General features: G+C 41.6%; 1 protein-coding gene across 1 annotated transcript in view; it reads left to right on the top strand.

Annotated features, from left to right (window-relative positions):
- The window catches only part of eng (endoglin), a 49423-nt gene that overhangs the window by 20065 nt on the left and 11943 nt on the right, over positions 1-17415 (top strand). The window contains exons 5-9 of the mRNA XM_030435587.1: positions 6050-6166; positions 10390-10567; positions 14700-14868; positions 14968-15070; positions 15323-15515. Coding sequence (XP_030291447.1) covers positions 6050-6166; positions 10390-10567; positions 14700-14868; positions 14968-15070; positions 15323-15515 — 760 coding nt within the window. The remainder of the gene's footprint in view (positions 1-6049; positions 6167-10389; positions 10568-14699; positions 14869-14967; positions 15071-15322; positions 15516-17415) is intronic.

Below are 17415 nucleotides of genomic sequence, written 5' to 3'. Positions count from 1 at the left end.
GCCATTCTTTCTCATTTGGTAGTGATTATGAGGAGGGAAGCAGATGTGCTATGTGCAGTCTAGGCTCAAGCACCAGCACAGCATAGTGCAATACAATGCCTGAATCCATCACCTCTATAAATCCCTCAGTTTCTTCCTGGAAAGCTTTCGAGAATCCTGTCATCGTTTTTCTGTTAAGGAAACTTTCACCAGCAAGTTAAGCTGATTTATACAGTGTGAGGGCTTTTCTTTCAGATGTGATTCTTCTGAATTTGACATTTTAGGATACTGAAGTTTAGTTTTGATGTTACAGAAAGACACATTAAGTGTCTGGTGCCTGGGTCTGTAAGAGGTGTGATTTCTTACTTAGTTTTAAGTAAAATTGCAAACATTATGCAAGCAGGTCAAACTTTTCCCTCATAAACTGGGTTTCTGGAATAAATATGCTGCTTTTTGCCAAGTCTTTAGTCTCATTTAATGGACTGCAGTGTTACAGCATATTTAATGGACTGGAAATTTGAAGGGAAAGCAGTTTGATGACTAAACAGATTTAAAGCATATTAGGAGGGAAATGCTTCTCCCAGTCATCTTATAAGGCCTGGAGAGAAAAAAACAGACACATTATGTTGTGTGGAAAAGGAAGGAAAGACACATTTCATTGCAAAATGTTTGCGTTTGTTCAAGTTTTGTTCAAGTCTTCCAAAATAGTGTAAATTGGCGTGTGGTGTGTGGGAGGAATTTAGCTCGGGGGTCTGTGTGTCGCAATGGATGTGGTACAAAGTTAACACATTTGGTTCTCTTTTGGGCATATGAGTGGATGCATTATCAAATGAAAGAAGAAAGTAGACATGGGATCTCCTAACACAGACCTCTTATCTGCTCTTGACTGTCTGTTTAGAGCAGATTTTTCTTGTAAACACAGAGGAAGGCGAACATCTTCATCTCTTGCCAAACTGTCCAGTCGGATGGGAGGTTTGCACTCGCCTCTCCCCTCCTTTGTCCTCTAAATTTTTCTTATCACCTTCTTCCCCATCCCTTTTGTTTTTTATACTGATTTACAACCTGCCAGAGACAGTTTACTCTCACAGTTTGACCGCACAGAGAAGTATAAAGGGAGCATCAAGGGGCTGCCACAGGCCAGGAGAATTCATAGGGAGGAGCTGCTTGTACAGGGCCCATTGATGTCACACGCTGGCTTGGGTAGTCGGGTTCTTGGCACAAGGCCGAGACTAGACCAACGGAGCCAATTCAAGTTAAGGGAGAGAGCCAAAAGAATAACTGGAAACTGCATCAGCAAAGGCCCTTCAAAAAATGCTCTCGAGAAAAAAAAAAAAAGTCTGAAGAGGAAAACAATTGTATCTTGAAAGCACAGGAACAAAAGTAGCAAAGGTGAGTGATCAGGGTCAGAGGCAGTCGGGACTGGGAGTTCAAAATGAAAGAATGAAAGTCACACAAGGATGAAGGTAGGGAAACAAGACTACAAAGACAATGAAGCTCATTAGGAAAGAGTATTTAAGGGAAACACCACAGAGTTATCTCTGCGTGAGGCACAATGAACTCTGTAGGAAATGCCATTCATTCATTAACTGCATGTCATGCAACACGATTCAGGTGAAACTGAGGGGGTGTTTCTGGGAAAACAGTGGATTAGTACATTGCAAAGTTTCTTTGATAGATAGAGACATGTTTTCAACTAGAATGGCATTCTGTAGAGCGTATACCTCCGCCAAGTTTCCCACACATTTAATCCAATAGCACACTCGATAGCCCTGTATCACTCTAGATTTTAAACTAACCATAACTATAGTTTGAGCTCACCAGATCTCGAATCGCCATCAAATTGAACTCACTCATAGATACCAGCCACCTGAATATACAAGATTGTTTTCTTCCAGATCTATGCATTATTCCCTTAGAAAAATGCCCTTTTTTTGCAATGTTAAAGTGAGAAAACATCACTGAAAACATACCTTTATCCTGATCTGCGCCAAAAGTGTATAGGGTTAGGGCTAGACATGTCCTCCATCAAAGTTTTGTGGAAATCCAGTCAGTAGCTATTGTTGAATCCTGCTGACCAACCAAGCAACCAGAGGACACATAAGAAAACCCAACCTCCTTGGTGGAGGTTATAATTCAGTCCCTCTTATGTTTTTTATGTCTTTTTATAAATTCTGAACAGAAGATGGAAAGCAAGTGTCTCGTTGAAATGTTGAAACAACAACAAAAAGCAAGGCACCAGTGAGCAGGTCTTTTTCACTGATGATACTACCTCCGTTTTTTTTCAGTAACAAATTTCACCATGTTTTCACCTGGGACTGCAGTGCCCCCTTGGCAGTGCCCCATATTTTAAAGGAGAGGACTGAACACATTTATGAGGTGCAGCAGCCATTATGCAAAGCCCACTCTGTACAAGGCATTGCTAATATGGTTTGTGTGTGTGTGTGTGTATGTGATGACAGATCTCTGACCATGGCACTGGGCGTGCGAGTGTCTATTTCCAATGCATCTGTGCTTTGCTCACAGGCAATTTGTTGATGGTCTCCTTAGACCTAATTTGTTCTACACTGGTCTGAAAATTTCCATAGCACAGGCCTGAGCTCATCACAATTCTCTTGGATCAAGCCGTGGTAGCATCAGGTAGCAAGTAAATGAATTTAATATTAGGAATTCACACTGTTTCCCCAGCATGCTCATTGTCTCCCCAGCAGGCCAGGCTCTGAAAACAATCCGCTGTCACATAAACAGAATAGAGTATTTGGTGTCGAAAGGCATCACAGATGGATGAAAGCAGAAATTTGTATTTATGAATGTTAAGTTTCCACAAAAGCATTACACTGGATTTCCTAGCTCTTTTCTTTTTTCTTTTTTTTTAAAAAAAGCTGCTGTTCATTTCTAATGCGTTGAGGCATGCAATTGAAGCAATTTGAAATCCATGACTCTTTTGCTTTTCTTAACTCAATTATCTTAGGGCTATTACAAGAGTCGAAGCAATTAGAACTAGGATTTATTTGAATTAAGGCAACCTTGGAAAAAAATGACTGTAAACTCAGACTTATTAGACTTATTATTTCTCATTGAAAAGGTTTACTCACCACCACTTATATCCATAACTCAGCGGTACCAGCTTTACCCAACGCACTTGCGGAGCATGGTAATTAAGGCTGATTCATAGAGTGACTGTGGTGGTGATTAGCAAATCACATCGCCATTGTGTTTCCCTCAGCTGGAAATATGGTTAATGAGGTATTACATTATGTGTTAAATTATGTTAATTAGGTTTTATACACAGTATATAAATACCACCAGGTCCAGCCATTTGTGGGGGGAGTACACTGGGCTGTAAGTAAAAAAAAATACATAGAATTATAATTCATCACAGTTTCAATGCAACCAAGACAAAAAGCATACATTCATAAAACATGCAACCCACAGCACATCATGTAAATATATGATTCTGATAACTTTTGATTTGCTTTTGTCTTCTTCATCTTGTTGACTCACACTGCATAGAGACTCAAGAATAGAACCAAGCTGCATTACCTCATTAATGTCTCTTGTCAATACGAAGGCAGACAGCAAAGACAGCTTCTTGTCTGTCTTTGCGAGCCCTCCTGAAATGACAGGCACTGCTTTTTCCGGAGAGGTGTATGTGTTGACATTTCATAGTTGTGAAAATAAGGATAATTGTCACATCCCCCCCACTGATTTTTGCAATAGGGCAGAAATGGAATCAAACTTAAATTGCAGTTGGAACTATTTTTAAACTAAGTGCTGCAAGCAAAATGTCTCTCTGCTCCGTCTGCTTGAGGTCTGTTCATTTAATGATACTCCATGCCAGATGGGAGGTTTGCATGTAGAGGAATTGTTATATTCTATTTTACAGACAAAATGAATGATGGTTTGAAATCAGCGTATTGGCAGATTTGAAATCTGTGCGAAAAGGTCATAATGATTGTTATTACTTTGTACATTTGTTTGTGATATAGTTTTCATTGATGTACATTTACATTTCCCCAAATTCCACAGCTAGAGCAAATGACAAATTAATCTGTTATTTATTTAGTTTGATGTACTCGTAAAATTAATGCACATGCACGCTTAAGATTATACCTTAAAAATCTTGGTGCTGTGCGTATAAGAATCTTGCAAAATGTATCCATACACTGTGCTACGTTACAGCACAGTAAACAGTTTTGTAACTGGTGCAAAATGTATTGTTTAAACTGCTGACAACATTTCATAAAGTCTTTCTTTTTTGGATTGTATCCCTTTGTTTGTCTAACACAGCGCAAACACAGCATGGTACACTCACCAAAAACTCATTATAGGCAGCACAGTAGTTCTAATATGGATGCCTTCATGGGGGTGAATGGATATTTATGCCACACCATTTCTTCGTGTTCCTAATCAGTCCCAGTGTTCCACCTGGAGATTTACACTGCCAAACTTTTTTTGCTTGCAACACAATCATAAACTCTGGACGTGAAAATGTGAAATACACTACTCACAATAAGTTAGGGATATTGTGAGAGACTCAGTGGATTTCATACATACGGTGTTTGTTTCACTTCAGATAGTTTTGGGATAGGGAGGCAATTGTATTGGAGTGATAGACACTCCTCATTTTGTGTTTTCCACGTAATGGTCTCACTGTGTACAGTGTGCCTTACATATTGGGGCCAATACCAAAAAACTAAAAGACAACCCTTTTCAATGTGGCATCAATTTCAACATTCTGTGGGTATAAAAAGCTGGTATTGTCATTAAGTCATTCCAAGTTCATCATTCAAACAGCCATGAACACACGACGTCATTTAACGGACGAGCAGCGCCACCTGGCCATAGCGCGCCTTCGGGTCGGTGGCAGGCAGTCAGATGTTGCTCGTGAACTTGGTGTGTCTCAAAGTGTCATCAGCAGACTTGCATCAAGACCCAGGAGTGGAGCCCCACGAGTGACAGACCGCAACGATGACCAGTACCTAAGGACCTATGCACTCAGACATCGTTATGCAACTGCCACACAGCTGCAGGCCCAGTTACGAGATGTGAGGGGTACTAGGGTTTCCAGACAAACCGTTCGAAACCGACTCCACCGCTTTGGCTTGAATGCCAGACGACCGTTGCAGGTGACTCCACTGACACCAAGACACCGCCGTGAACGTTTGCAGTGGGCACAAGACCATGTGACCTGGACAATGCAGCAGTGGTCTACCGTCCTGTTCACTGATAAGTGTCGGGTCACCTTGCACAGAAATGATGGTCGTCAGCGTTACTGGAGAAGGCGAGGTGAGCGATACGCCGAGGTCAACATGGTCCCCATGGTCCCCAGGGTTCCCTTTGGTGGAGGAGGTGCAACAGTCTGGGCAGGCATCACCAGTCAGCGCAAAACAGATTTGGTTATTGTAGATGGCTCAGTCACTGCACGTTCTTACCTCAGAGACATCATAGAACCCATCATCATCCCCAATTCCGCCAGCACACCCCCAACTTTCTGTTCATGGATGATAATGCTCCACCACATCGTGCCAGAATTGTCACAGCTCGACTTTAGGAAGTCGGAGTGCCTCATATGGTATGGCCAGCAATGTCCCCTGACCTGAACCCCATAGAGCACGTCTGGGACCAGCTGAAGCAGAGACTGGATGATCGTACCCCACCCCCACGTGACCTGGCAGAACTGTGTGTAGCACTTGTGGAGGAGTGGAACGCATTGCCTCAGAACAACATCATGAGGCTAGTGAGGAGCATGAGACGTCGCTGTCAAGCTGTCATTGCGGCAAATGGTGGAAACACCTGCTACTGACATTGTCAATTTTTGTTATTTGAGGCTATCCTTGTTATTGTCTAAATCTTTGGGGTAATAAATATTAAACTAATGAAAATGGTGTTTCTTCTCATTCATTATTAGTAATATCAAAGGGAACTTTTACTTATTTCATTAAAATTCAGACCAAATAGGAAAAGCACTCGTGTAAATAACAATATCCCTAACTTATTGTGAGTAGTGTATAGTACATTGGATTTATTTTAAAGTAATTTAGTAAGAATGTCATTTTTTGTTTACCCTCAGGACCCCAGAATGTTCTCGCTGGAGATGGTTAATGCCACGTCAATGAACCTCATCATCCTCATTTCTCCAGAAATCGCCCACTGTGTATGCAGAATCAACGCCAATGTTAACATTTACGTGAGTAATACCTCTTTGTGTTTCTACACCAACATTCAGGCTCACAACCAGCATTTTCCTGGATGTAAGATGGGCGGATATATGAGGAGTGGAGGGAACATAAATTAGATATATGTGACACTGTTGCATGTGATTCCATTATGGGGCTTGCCATTGATAAATAGGTTGTTTTATGAGTACTAACTAATCATAATACATTAAGAGGTTGTGGGGACAACAGTCTAAGTGGTTCTTTTTTCAGTATTGTATAATTTTGTACTTTCTCCAGATGTACTTAGCTTCTGTCAAGTGCCAGCTGTTGAACATACAGTCAAACTGCCACAGCTGTGCAGCTCTCCAGGCCTGTTAACAATGTTGGCTTTCCATAGATATTCCCATGTGGCTGCTGTGCACGAGGCAGTTTGTGTGTTTTTGTGTGTTTATTATCCACACCATTAAAATCAGTGAGAGAAGTTTAAGGGTGGCCAGAAACGAGATGGGCTGGTGGAAACGGCTGTAGAATTAATATTCCAATGAAATTAGAGTTTCTGACTTTAACACAGTGTTCTAAGATTGTATCTGTGAATTAAATCTATTGAGGCCACAAAAAGACTTTTATTCAGTCGCTTGAGTGTGTAATTAAATAGACAAATAATACTGTTAAGTGTTGCAGCAGTTAACAGAGTTTGGTTATTGCAGTGTGTCAGACTATTTAAATTGGTATTGGTATGAGCCCAAGGTGAATAAAAAAAAAATGTTTTAAAACAAACTACTAGGTCCTTAGATTTGGTTTTGAAATAAAAGCATTTTAGACTATGTTGCAGTCTTTTATCACCAAACTAAATAGCATGTCTTAAATAGGAAATAATACAGAGGCGTCCTAATAAACGAGGTCACCTAAAACTGTACCAGTGATTCTAAGTGTGTTAATAAACAAATTTCCTCACAAAAAACATTGATCATAGTTAGTTGTGATCAAGACATGAGACTAAAGCAACTGCAGACAAAGAGCCTTACACTTGTGTAAAATGTAATAACTTTGGTTAAAGCAAATAAACATATTCCGAAGCCTACCGGTTTGTGAATTAAGCAGTTTCAGCCTTTTGTGTTCTTTTGTTGAACCATTGTCTGTCTTGTTACACATTTTGGTTTTCCGTTGTCAAAGTTGCACTTTTGTGCAATGATTAATGTGTTTTTCTCACCTTACAGGCAGTCACTTCAAATTAATACATCGTGACAGTTGAAACTTCCTCTAGAGGAAGAATCACAATGAACATTTTATCAGCCTTATTTCTTTCCGTAAAAACTTATTTTATCCTTTTGCAGACTTGGATTGTCTTCATGGGAACGCTTGAGATTTGACAGGCTGCTGCCAAACGGTATCCTCTAAAAGAGGTTCCTTAATTCCTGCCGCTATCATGAAGATAGAGCTTGTTGTTTGTCTTCAGTGTTTGAGTTTATGACTAAATAACTCATGAGTGCAAAGCTGTTTGGCAGCCAACACTCACATGTCAGAGCTTTCCTCCTGCACATAAATGCATCACTTGGAAGACTTTTCATAAGCCTTGTCTTTTTATTACCACTTTATCACACAAAAATAATTTCACAGTGACAAAATAGCAGAGATAAACTAATGTTTAGTGAGTTCATAACCTACTTGTCAATGCGTTTGTACTGAAGCGAATTTGAACTACTGAAAGAGGCTTGAAAGAGCTGAAATATGCTTGTATAACAAGCAGCAAGGTTGTTAATCCAGATATTAATTATGGACTAACACCTATAAATAGACAAAAATAAATTGAAGAAAAACCACAGCAGACCATTCACAATGATGAAATGTTTATAGGAGTGTCATCAGTTAGTGACACGCTGACAGCAGCGTGACACCACATCCTGTATCATGTCCTGTCGAGAGCCTGGACAACATCGCCTGTGACTTCAGGATGTTTTCGTGGGATGAGCAGTATCACTGGGGGATAATGGTGTTTTACTGCAGATTGCAGTGTAAGAGAAACAGCATCTGTTTTGTGTCTGAGAAAGTACGTCACTGGCTTGACAGCTTGGCACAGTGTCACAATCACAGTACACAGGGTTATTAAAGAAAAAAGCAGAGCACAAAACAAAACATGGTTACAGCAAGATTTTTGTCCATAAAGTCACGTGACTCTTCTGACTTATTGTTCAGTATTCTAACAATTTGTTAATCACAGGTATTTTACTGTATTTAACACACTGTGTAGTATAAAATATAGGGTGCAGCCGTGTCAAGCTGCATGGAGTGGATCAAGCAAGGCTGGAAGTCGCGCACAGGACCAGCATCTGGTCAATTTTCAGAATAATTCACCCCGTGAGTACTCGTGATCTACAGCAGAACAAAGTTGGTAACATTAACAATAAACACAATTTTAACGGTCAAAAAAGGATTCTATTTAGCTACGTAGCCTACCATCTGTGGTAAAAGCACAAATATCATGTGAAAATTATGGAATAAACCTAATCTGAGCAAGTCAACTATATCAGGCAGGCACGACTTCCCGCTTCTGAAATGTTCCTGTTGGGATATGAAGCCACATAGAAGACAGAACAAAGCCCTGTCTCACGAGGCATAAGCTTTGCATCTATAACTCATACATCCTTTACAAAGAAGTCTTACAGGAAAAGACTATCATCAGATTTGTTATTCTCTGAAAACATCTTTGAGTTCCTTGAAACTTTCTGTAAGCGTGGATAATATCAAACTGATTTCATTGAGACTAATCTAAGGTAAATTTCAATGTTAACATTAAAATGACGACGATTGTTTCCCTTTTTCTTCCCGTCTGTCCTCTCAGCCCTGCCCGTCTTCCTGGTTCTATCGTGACTGGTTTTCCCTTTTTTATTTTTTTATTTTCCCTTCACACTATTTTTGATCTTGCGTCAATCAAATATTCATGTAGAAAGGTTGATAACTCCCTTGGGCTTACTTGGCTTTCAACATTTATTTTTTTTCCCTGTCTTGCTTTGTAACGCAAGGACACACACGCAAGTAGTCAAACATAGTAGACAGGTCAGCAGGGGGATATTTGTTATTTCAACGAGCATATCACACTTGATATACATGAACAGGATGATTAATAGAAAATACAGTTCTTTCTAAAATGACTCATCATTTTCATGTTTTTTTTCCCACTTTACCTCATTTTGGTTAAATATGAGCTGTGTTTTGTCAAACATCCATCTGTACAGCACTTGCAGTATCGATTATGACACAAAGGAAGCCGAATAATTGTTGAGTCAGAATCCAGTAATTATGTGTCACACTCTCCATGTATTGTAGAATTTAAAGCTGATGAAATGAATAAATGAAATAATTCAAACGTGTACCAAAATATGAGGCCGTGTACAGCTCTGTTTATTTTAATTTAAAATTGCACTTGAAATAGAAGATTTCCCATAAGTTTTTCTGGCCTTGTTGTACTGTCCTATAAAAGTTTGAAGAGCTTCCTTCAGCAGAATGGATTGTGTCAGTGGGCTTAAGTGTTTACAGAATGAAGAGGCACAGTACTTATACAACACTTTATTTTCCACTTAAGCCTTTGGGTTGCTGAAGAAGAGAAGAACAAATCAGTAGAGATTAAGATACATTGAAGGTTGAGCCAGAAATAAAACACATTTTTACATATGTCTAACTGTCTAAAAGCCGACTGTAGACAATATCCTCTCCTCCTTTACCCTGCCTTCTTATTCATGTGGAGCTTAATGTAAACTCCATTATTTCCCATTGGCCCAGACGAGGAAACAGCGTTGTCCAGTCGATGAGATGGATGTATATATTTATACCTTGTATGGAGCCAGATTCCAGCCGACTCTGGTGACGCACAAAGCTAAAAAAGGTCCCATTTCCTGGCCCCACTCAGGAAGCAAAGGAAAGACCATGGCTCCAACAGGGTTGTGCAACTGGGCTCGTGCACACTTAACCATAATAAACATTTCTTTTTAACAGGACCCTGCTCAGAGAATAGAGGGAGAGTTGGGTGGAGTAATAAAGGAGAATGAGAGGGATGGGCAAACATGTTTGATATGACAAAATGTGAGCAGCCATGATGTAAATATGAATAAATATAAAGCTGACTCACTCAATTCTGTATTGTTGTAACAATGGGTGAAAGACAGAATTGTGCATTTTAGAATGTTGGTGATTGTGACTATTCTCTTTCTGGAATAAGTATTTAATGAAGCTAATAGACTTGATCTCTACTTTGCAGGTAAGCAAAGACTCCCAAATTGTCTTTTATGCTAATGAACATCCCAACAACATCCACAAGGAAGACTTCCCAGCTGAAGGTCAGGAGCTGGTCAAGTGGGCGAAACAGAAGTTTGGGGGTGTGACTTCATTCACAACAATGAAAAATCTTCAAACATTAACATCGACAGGAACAAATGGTGAGAATTATTGATGTTATTAAAACATTTTTTATTACTTGTGGGCTGTTTTCACCAGTTTTAAAGGAGTCAGTTACAACGTCTGGTCATAGTGAGATAGCATAATAGGATTCTATCATAAAAAAGGACGCTTTGCTGGCCTAAAAGTATTTTATATTTATCAACCTTGACTGCTTATCTGGTATATGCTATGTGCATCTTTGTTTGGACTGAAACAATATTTCTGGTGCTGAAAAGAGCAAAGTGATTGTGGTTGGCGACACATACAGCTCCAGCTTACATAACTCAGCAGCGAGTCTGTAATCAAGGATGGATGCACTGTTTCAGGGCTCTCTCTGCCTACCGACCTGTTCTCTTATCTTAAGTGTGTTCTAATGAAATCACTGAGAAAGCGCTGTGCTGTGATGAAGACCACACTGATCTAAGCAATGTCTGCATATACTAGCAAGCTTTTTTGATTATTATATATGTTTTAGCCGCAGGACCGAAACACTATACTTGTTATAATTCTTAATTCTTAATATTATAACAGATTTTTCAATCGATGATGGGTAAATCGGAAGAAATCAAATGTGCTGCTTTGAACATTTTCCTTTTTAAACCAGAAACCATATTACCCAATCCACAGGATCAGAGTATTTACAGAGTTGACAGAGAGATGTGACAACAAAGGCAGCCCCCCTACATTGCTTTACATACAGAACCAGACTGCTTTTTGAAATATAATGTAATAACCGTAAAACTGTATCATTGTAAAATGTATCTGGGGCTGCCATTCCCCAAGCGCCAAGGTTTAGCATGCATGTGAACTGCTGATTAATAGCAAAATGTGAAACACATGCTTTTGGAATGGAGTTTAGTTGAACAGGCTGTCCACATGAAAGACCCCCGGGGGCAGGGGGTATTTTAACTTTAATAATTCATATAAATTGAACGGACCTACCTTCCAGTTATGAACCTTGTAAATACCATAACATAACTAAGGAAGCAGGGCTAAAAAACAACCTCTTTTCTATTTGCCATGGCTTGTGTCAAAAGTTAATGTAATAAGCACAAGTGGTCATGTAATTACTTTACAGTATTGTCTTGTTGTCATGACTACCAAAACAGCAAAACATTAAGTGATAGGAATACCTTACCTTGAGATTCAATAATTTAGTCGTGATATGACACCTCCAGTTAATCATTGGGTTCATATGTCCACTTTAATTTAACAATTAAGTATTGAATGTTTATGTCATTTAAGATTTTATTTTAACATTGGACATCTTGAATGTTGTCAATTAATTTAAGAGCATTTACAGATGGTCAGCAGATGGAAAGCAAAGTCATATGTTCTTTTCCACTTATAAAACTAATCCAATCTATGACCCACAACAGTGATATATTCCTAACTGTGAGTTTTGTGATCTGTTGCACTCCTACTTTCCAGCCCAGATATGCTCTCTGAGCACAAATCGACAAGTTGTATTTGATCATTTAGTGGCCATAAGTTCCTTACTTAATATTTCCATCCATGTTGTGTCCATACTCACACGTATCACATTTTACATGTACGTACTAAGACTGTCAATACTTATTAGCACAGGTTTATGTTTGACAATTCTCAAAATTAATCCTCTAACCCTGTTTTATACACAGCAGTGAGCCAAGCAACGCATATGTACGCATATTGTACACATATGAAGCACCAAGCATGTGGAGCTGTCCTTTGCAACTAAACCGATTTTGTACCATAAATACCAAAATAAGCAGCGCTATTGCTGATCTTAAAGCTACTCAAACCTCTTATAGTGATGTGTGTTTGAAACTCAAATATCTCCATGTTCACAAAAGTCTCAAGTAGTCAGTGTAAATCCTTTGCTGTCTTAAGGTAAAGTTCTGGGGGACTGAGCTTAACGTTCTTAATGCTGACGTGCCATTGCACGTGACAAAACATTGGCAATGGGAAGCGGTGGAAAATGAACAAAGATGCTGAAAATGGAGGAACAAAAAAACACTATGATTTAAATTAAGTTTTCATGACCTAAGTGAAGGCTGGACAATAAGGATTGTATTTGCTGCTCTTGCCAGCAGCAGTAGCAGTGGGATGCTCGATGCAAGCACAATTATTTCCGAACATAGCCTCCTTAGGGCGGTCTGAGCAAAAACAGAGCTCTGACATGGGTTTTGGTTACAAGTGAGCTGTGGTGATGCTGAATAGTGGTGGCTGCTTTTATGACCAAGTTTTTTTTTTTAGTTTAAACAGTATTATGCACAAGTGATATTTTAATCTTTGTTTTTATGAAAGTCGTCCTTCTCCAGGTCTATCAGCTGTGGGGCGTTACAGGTTTACGTTCCTGTCTGGCAATTGTATACTGTTCTTTTCCCATTTTAAATATGCTGGTTAAATTGTGATGAAAAGCTGTGTTTTCAGCCACTCTTAGTTTTAGCTCGTGTTTTCACTGACTCATAGTCCACAAGGGCATTCAAATTACTCAAGCAGAGGAGCAGTTCACAGTACATCGCTATTTCGTTGTATCCCTTTGCCTGTAATGGGGTGTTAGGTGAACTTACGTAGGCCTTGTTGTAGGCGTTTAAAAGTCTGCACAATACACAGCTGGATGTTGCCAAGCTGAAGGCTCATGCAAGAAAAAAAAATGAAAAATGATATTCAAGGTTACTTGAATGTCTGTGATTTGAAATTCAGGCCATCTTATAGCCAGCTCAAAAGAGGTTTGTTTAGCTGTGTTAAGGAAACTGCTTTTTAATACTAGGTGTCGAGCTAAAAGCCAGTCAGGATGTATTAACTAAACGTTTAAATCATTGTAGACCTCTGTAGGCTTCAAAGAATGTTGATAAGAGCTGGTAGTTTCTTCTGTGGATGATAACAGTGAGGTTCACCCAAAAATTTTAATTAAGTTTCTCAGTGTTCTCCTAAACACCTCAAGAAGATGGAGACTTATTTTTACAATGCAAAAAAAACCAAACACAAAATGGCTCTGGCGTAATCCAAGTCTCCTGAAGCCTAGAGATCCCATATTGATTTCAGAACATGCCTTAATCTTCATTTTAGATGCTAAGCTAAAAGCGTAAACTCCGGTCTGAAGTGTGTGGGATTATACTAGAATTGGGTGTCTTTTCAAATCAATTTGGGATCTCTGAGCCTCTGGAGACGTGGATTACGTGAGGAGCCATTTATGTGGTTTTTTGTGGGGTTTTTTTTTACGTTTTAAAAAGTCAACATCTACTTCAGTTGTTTAACTAAGTGCTGCAGTGCTGTTCTTGCCTTGAAGATCAAGAAATGTTTTGTGGACTACAAAACTAAACAAATAGTTCCATCACCATGGGGATGAGTAGATAATGACTACGGACTGAACTTGAATTTTTCCTTTAAATTCACCTCTCGATGTACTCTAATAGTAACAAATCTCAATCGTGGAAAAATGTTGCATCCAGGCCCTGGACATGACCCACTTCCACTGTGTCCACCTCCATGTGATCAGTATGTTCCAAACACTCATGCACTTGGGCTCAAAATGCTGCAAATGGTGTGATTGAACTGTATGGAGTGCTTTGGGAAACATGTATCATCCCCATTTCCAGCATAGTGTTTTGAAACAAAAAGTGCGCAGCAATCTGAGCACTGCACCAGGGTGCATCCGTAAACCATCTGTCACCTTTACTTGGTCAAAGACTGAGCATCTTGCACTCTCATGAGGCTGCTCTTGGGTCATCCTCTATAGTGGGGAAGACAAGGTGCTAGTGTGGCTGCCCCAGCAGTTTGGTCTCCTGTTGAACACTGTCCTATGGATCCCCAGTGCTGGCTGCACAAAATGCTGTGAACTGTCAGTACTGTTACTAGCCTTGCTGAATGGGACTCTCAAAGCATCACTCTCAGTAAAAGTTCCCTGTTCAATAAATAGAAAAAAAAAGGCTTTAATTGTGATCGCTTTTTGCTTATTGCAACCACTACCTCACTGCCACAATGAATCACTTAAACAGAAGTGCTGGCTGTCCAGTTTTTGGAGCTGTTGTCTTCTTTATTATATTGGATTATGCATGCAGAAATTTTATTGCCTATAATTTCGACTGGAATGTCATTTTTTTTTTTGCGAACAGTGATGGAAAATAAATGTTTGTGGTTTTACAGGAACCAAACCTGGCTCTCCAGACTGCATCCTAAAAAGCGAAAATGCACTCGAGAAACACTTTATGAGGATCAACACAAAGCCTTTGGACTTCAAGTCTTGCTCCCCACAGACGTCCGGCAATCAACCTGAGCTCCACATCATAAACATTCCAGAGAATGGCAACATTTGGTACACTTCGAGATTGACACGAAATGTCATTGCATGTTTTGTTTTGTCATTGCTGTTGAAGGAATTTCTCTTGTAATTTCTTGATTCTTCATTCCTCAGCAATGTATTTGTTCATGTGGACAGCAAGAGGACCAGTGTGTTTCTGCGAGGCCCTCAGGGCACCACATGGACCTTCATCAACCTACAACACAGCCAGTTTGGTGTAAGCTTGTACACACACCTACACACACTCCAGTTGTTACAGCACATAGAGTTAGCATATACATGGCCACACAGAGATACGATTTATTTAGACTCTGTGTGCTTACATTGTTGTCAGTAGTGTGATATAGCTGACTAAATAACGGTTAAATATTTCTCACACACAATGCCGGTGAAAATGTGCTTATTATTAAGTGACTACCTGCAAAAGACAGTTTCTAAGTGATTCATTTGAACTTGTCTCTTTCTACAGTCCAACAACGTCATCACGCTGGCCACCATGGGACACAAAATCCTGCCAAAAATTACACTGAACAATGACAGTGCAGAGAGTGTACAAAGGGAGGCTTTAAGATACTTTAAAGCTAATACCTTCACCAGCTATACTGAACTTCTGCCGGGGGCCACTCCAATTTTTCTGGTTCTTGGAAAAGAAGACTCAGTAGGTAAGATGATAAGAGATCAAAATTTGGTTTGGATTTTTCTTTTTAAAAGGGAGGAGATGAAAAAAGCAGTAGCACACACACAATTCATGTCACAAAGTAATGACTGCTTTCCATCCATCCATTTTCATCCGCTTATCCGGGGCCGGGTCGCGGGGGCAGCTGCCTGAGCAGGGACACCCAGACTTCCCTCTCCCCGGATACTGCCTCCAGCTCTTCCGGGAGGACCCCAAGGCGTTCCCAGGCCAGCTGGGCGACATAGTCACACCAGCGTGTCCTGGGTCTTCCTCGGGGTCTCCTCCCGGAGGGACATGCCAGGAACACCTCCCGAGGGAGGCGTCCCGGGGGCATCCGAAACAGATGCCCGAGCCACCTCAGCTGGCTCCTCTCGATGTGGAGGAGCAGCGGCTCTACTCTGAGCTCCTCCCGGGTGACAGAGCTCTTCACCCTATCTCTAAGGGAGCGCCCTGCCACCCTGCGGAGGAAACTCATTTCGGCCGCTTGTATCCGGGATCTTATTCTTTCGGTCATGACCCAAAGTTCATGGCCATAGGTGAGGGTCGGAACGTAGATTGACTGGTAAATCGAGAGCTTCGCCTTTCGGCTCAGCTCTCTCTTCACCACGACGGACCGATACAAAGACCGCATTACTGCGGCCGCTGCACCGATCCGTCTGTCAATCTCACGCTCCATCCTTCCCTCACTCGTGAACAAGACCCCAAGATACTTAAACTCCTCCACTTGAGGCAGGAACTCTCCTCCCACCTGGAGGGAGCAGGCCACCTTTTTCCGGTCGAGAACCATGGCCTCGGATTTGGAGGTGCTGATTCTCATCCCAGCCGCTTCGCACTCGGCTGCAAACCGCCCCAGGACATGCTGGAGGTCCCGGCTCGAAGGAGCCAACAAGACCACATCATCCGCGAAAAGCAGAGATGAGATCCATTGGCTCCCGAACCAGATCCCCTCCGGCCCGTGGCTGCGCCTAGAAATTCTGTCCATAAAAGTAATGAACAGAACCGGTGACAAAGGGCAGCCCTGCCGGAGTCCAACATGTACTGGGAACAGGTCTGACTTACTGCCGGCAATGCGAACCAAGCTCCTGCTCCGGCAGTACAGGGACCGTACGGCCCTTAACAGAGGGCCCCCGACCCCGTACTCCCGGAGCACCCCCCACAGTATGCCACGAGGGACACGGTCGAATGCCTTCTCCAAGTCCACAAAACACATGTGGACTGGTTGGGCAAACTCCCATGAACCCTCGAGCACCCTGCGGAGGGTATAGAGCTGGTCCAGTGTTCCACGGCCAGGACGAAAACCGCATTGTTCCTCCTGGATCCGAGGTTCGACTATCGGCCGAATTCTCCTCTCCAGTACCCTGGAATAGACTTTCCCGGGGAGGCTGAGGAGTGTGATCCCCCGATAGTTGGAACACACTCTCCGGTCCCCCTTTTTAAATAGGGGGACCACCACCCCGGTCTGCCAGTCCAGAGGCACTGTCCCCGACTGCCACGCGATGCTGCAGAGACGTGTCAGCCAAGACAGCCCCACAACATCCAGAGACTTGAGGTACTCAGGGCGGATCTCATCCACCCCCGGTGCTTTGCCACTGAGGAGCTTACTGACTACCTCAGTGACTTCGGCTTGGGTGATGGATGGGTCAACCTCTGAGTCCCCAGCCTCTGCTTCCTCTATGGAAGGCGTGTCAGCGGGATTGAGGAGATCCTCGAAGTATTCCTTCCACCGCCCGACGATGTCCCCAGTCGAGGTCAACAGCTCCCCGCCTCCACTGTAAACAGTGTTGGCGGAGGACTGCTTCCCCCTCCTGAGGCGCCGGATGGTTTGCCAGAATTTCTTCGAGGCCGACCGGTAGTCCTCCTCCATGGCCTCCCCGAACTCTTCCCAG

This window comes from Sparus aurata, chromosome 12, assembly GCF_900880675.1.
Source record: "Sparus aurata chromosome 12, fSpaAur1.1, whole genome shotgun sequence".
NCBI lineage: Eukaryota > Metazoa > Chordata > Actinopteri > Spariformes > Sparidae > Sparus > Sparus aurata.
The sequence above is the reverse complement of the archived record's forward strand: the minus strand, read 5'-3'. Positions and strand labels throughout refer to the sequence as shown.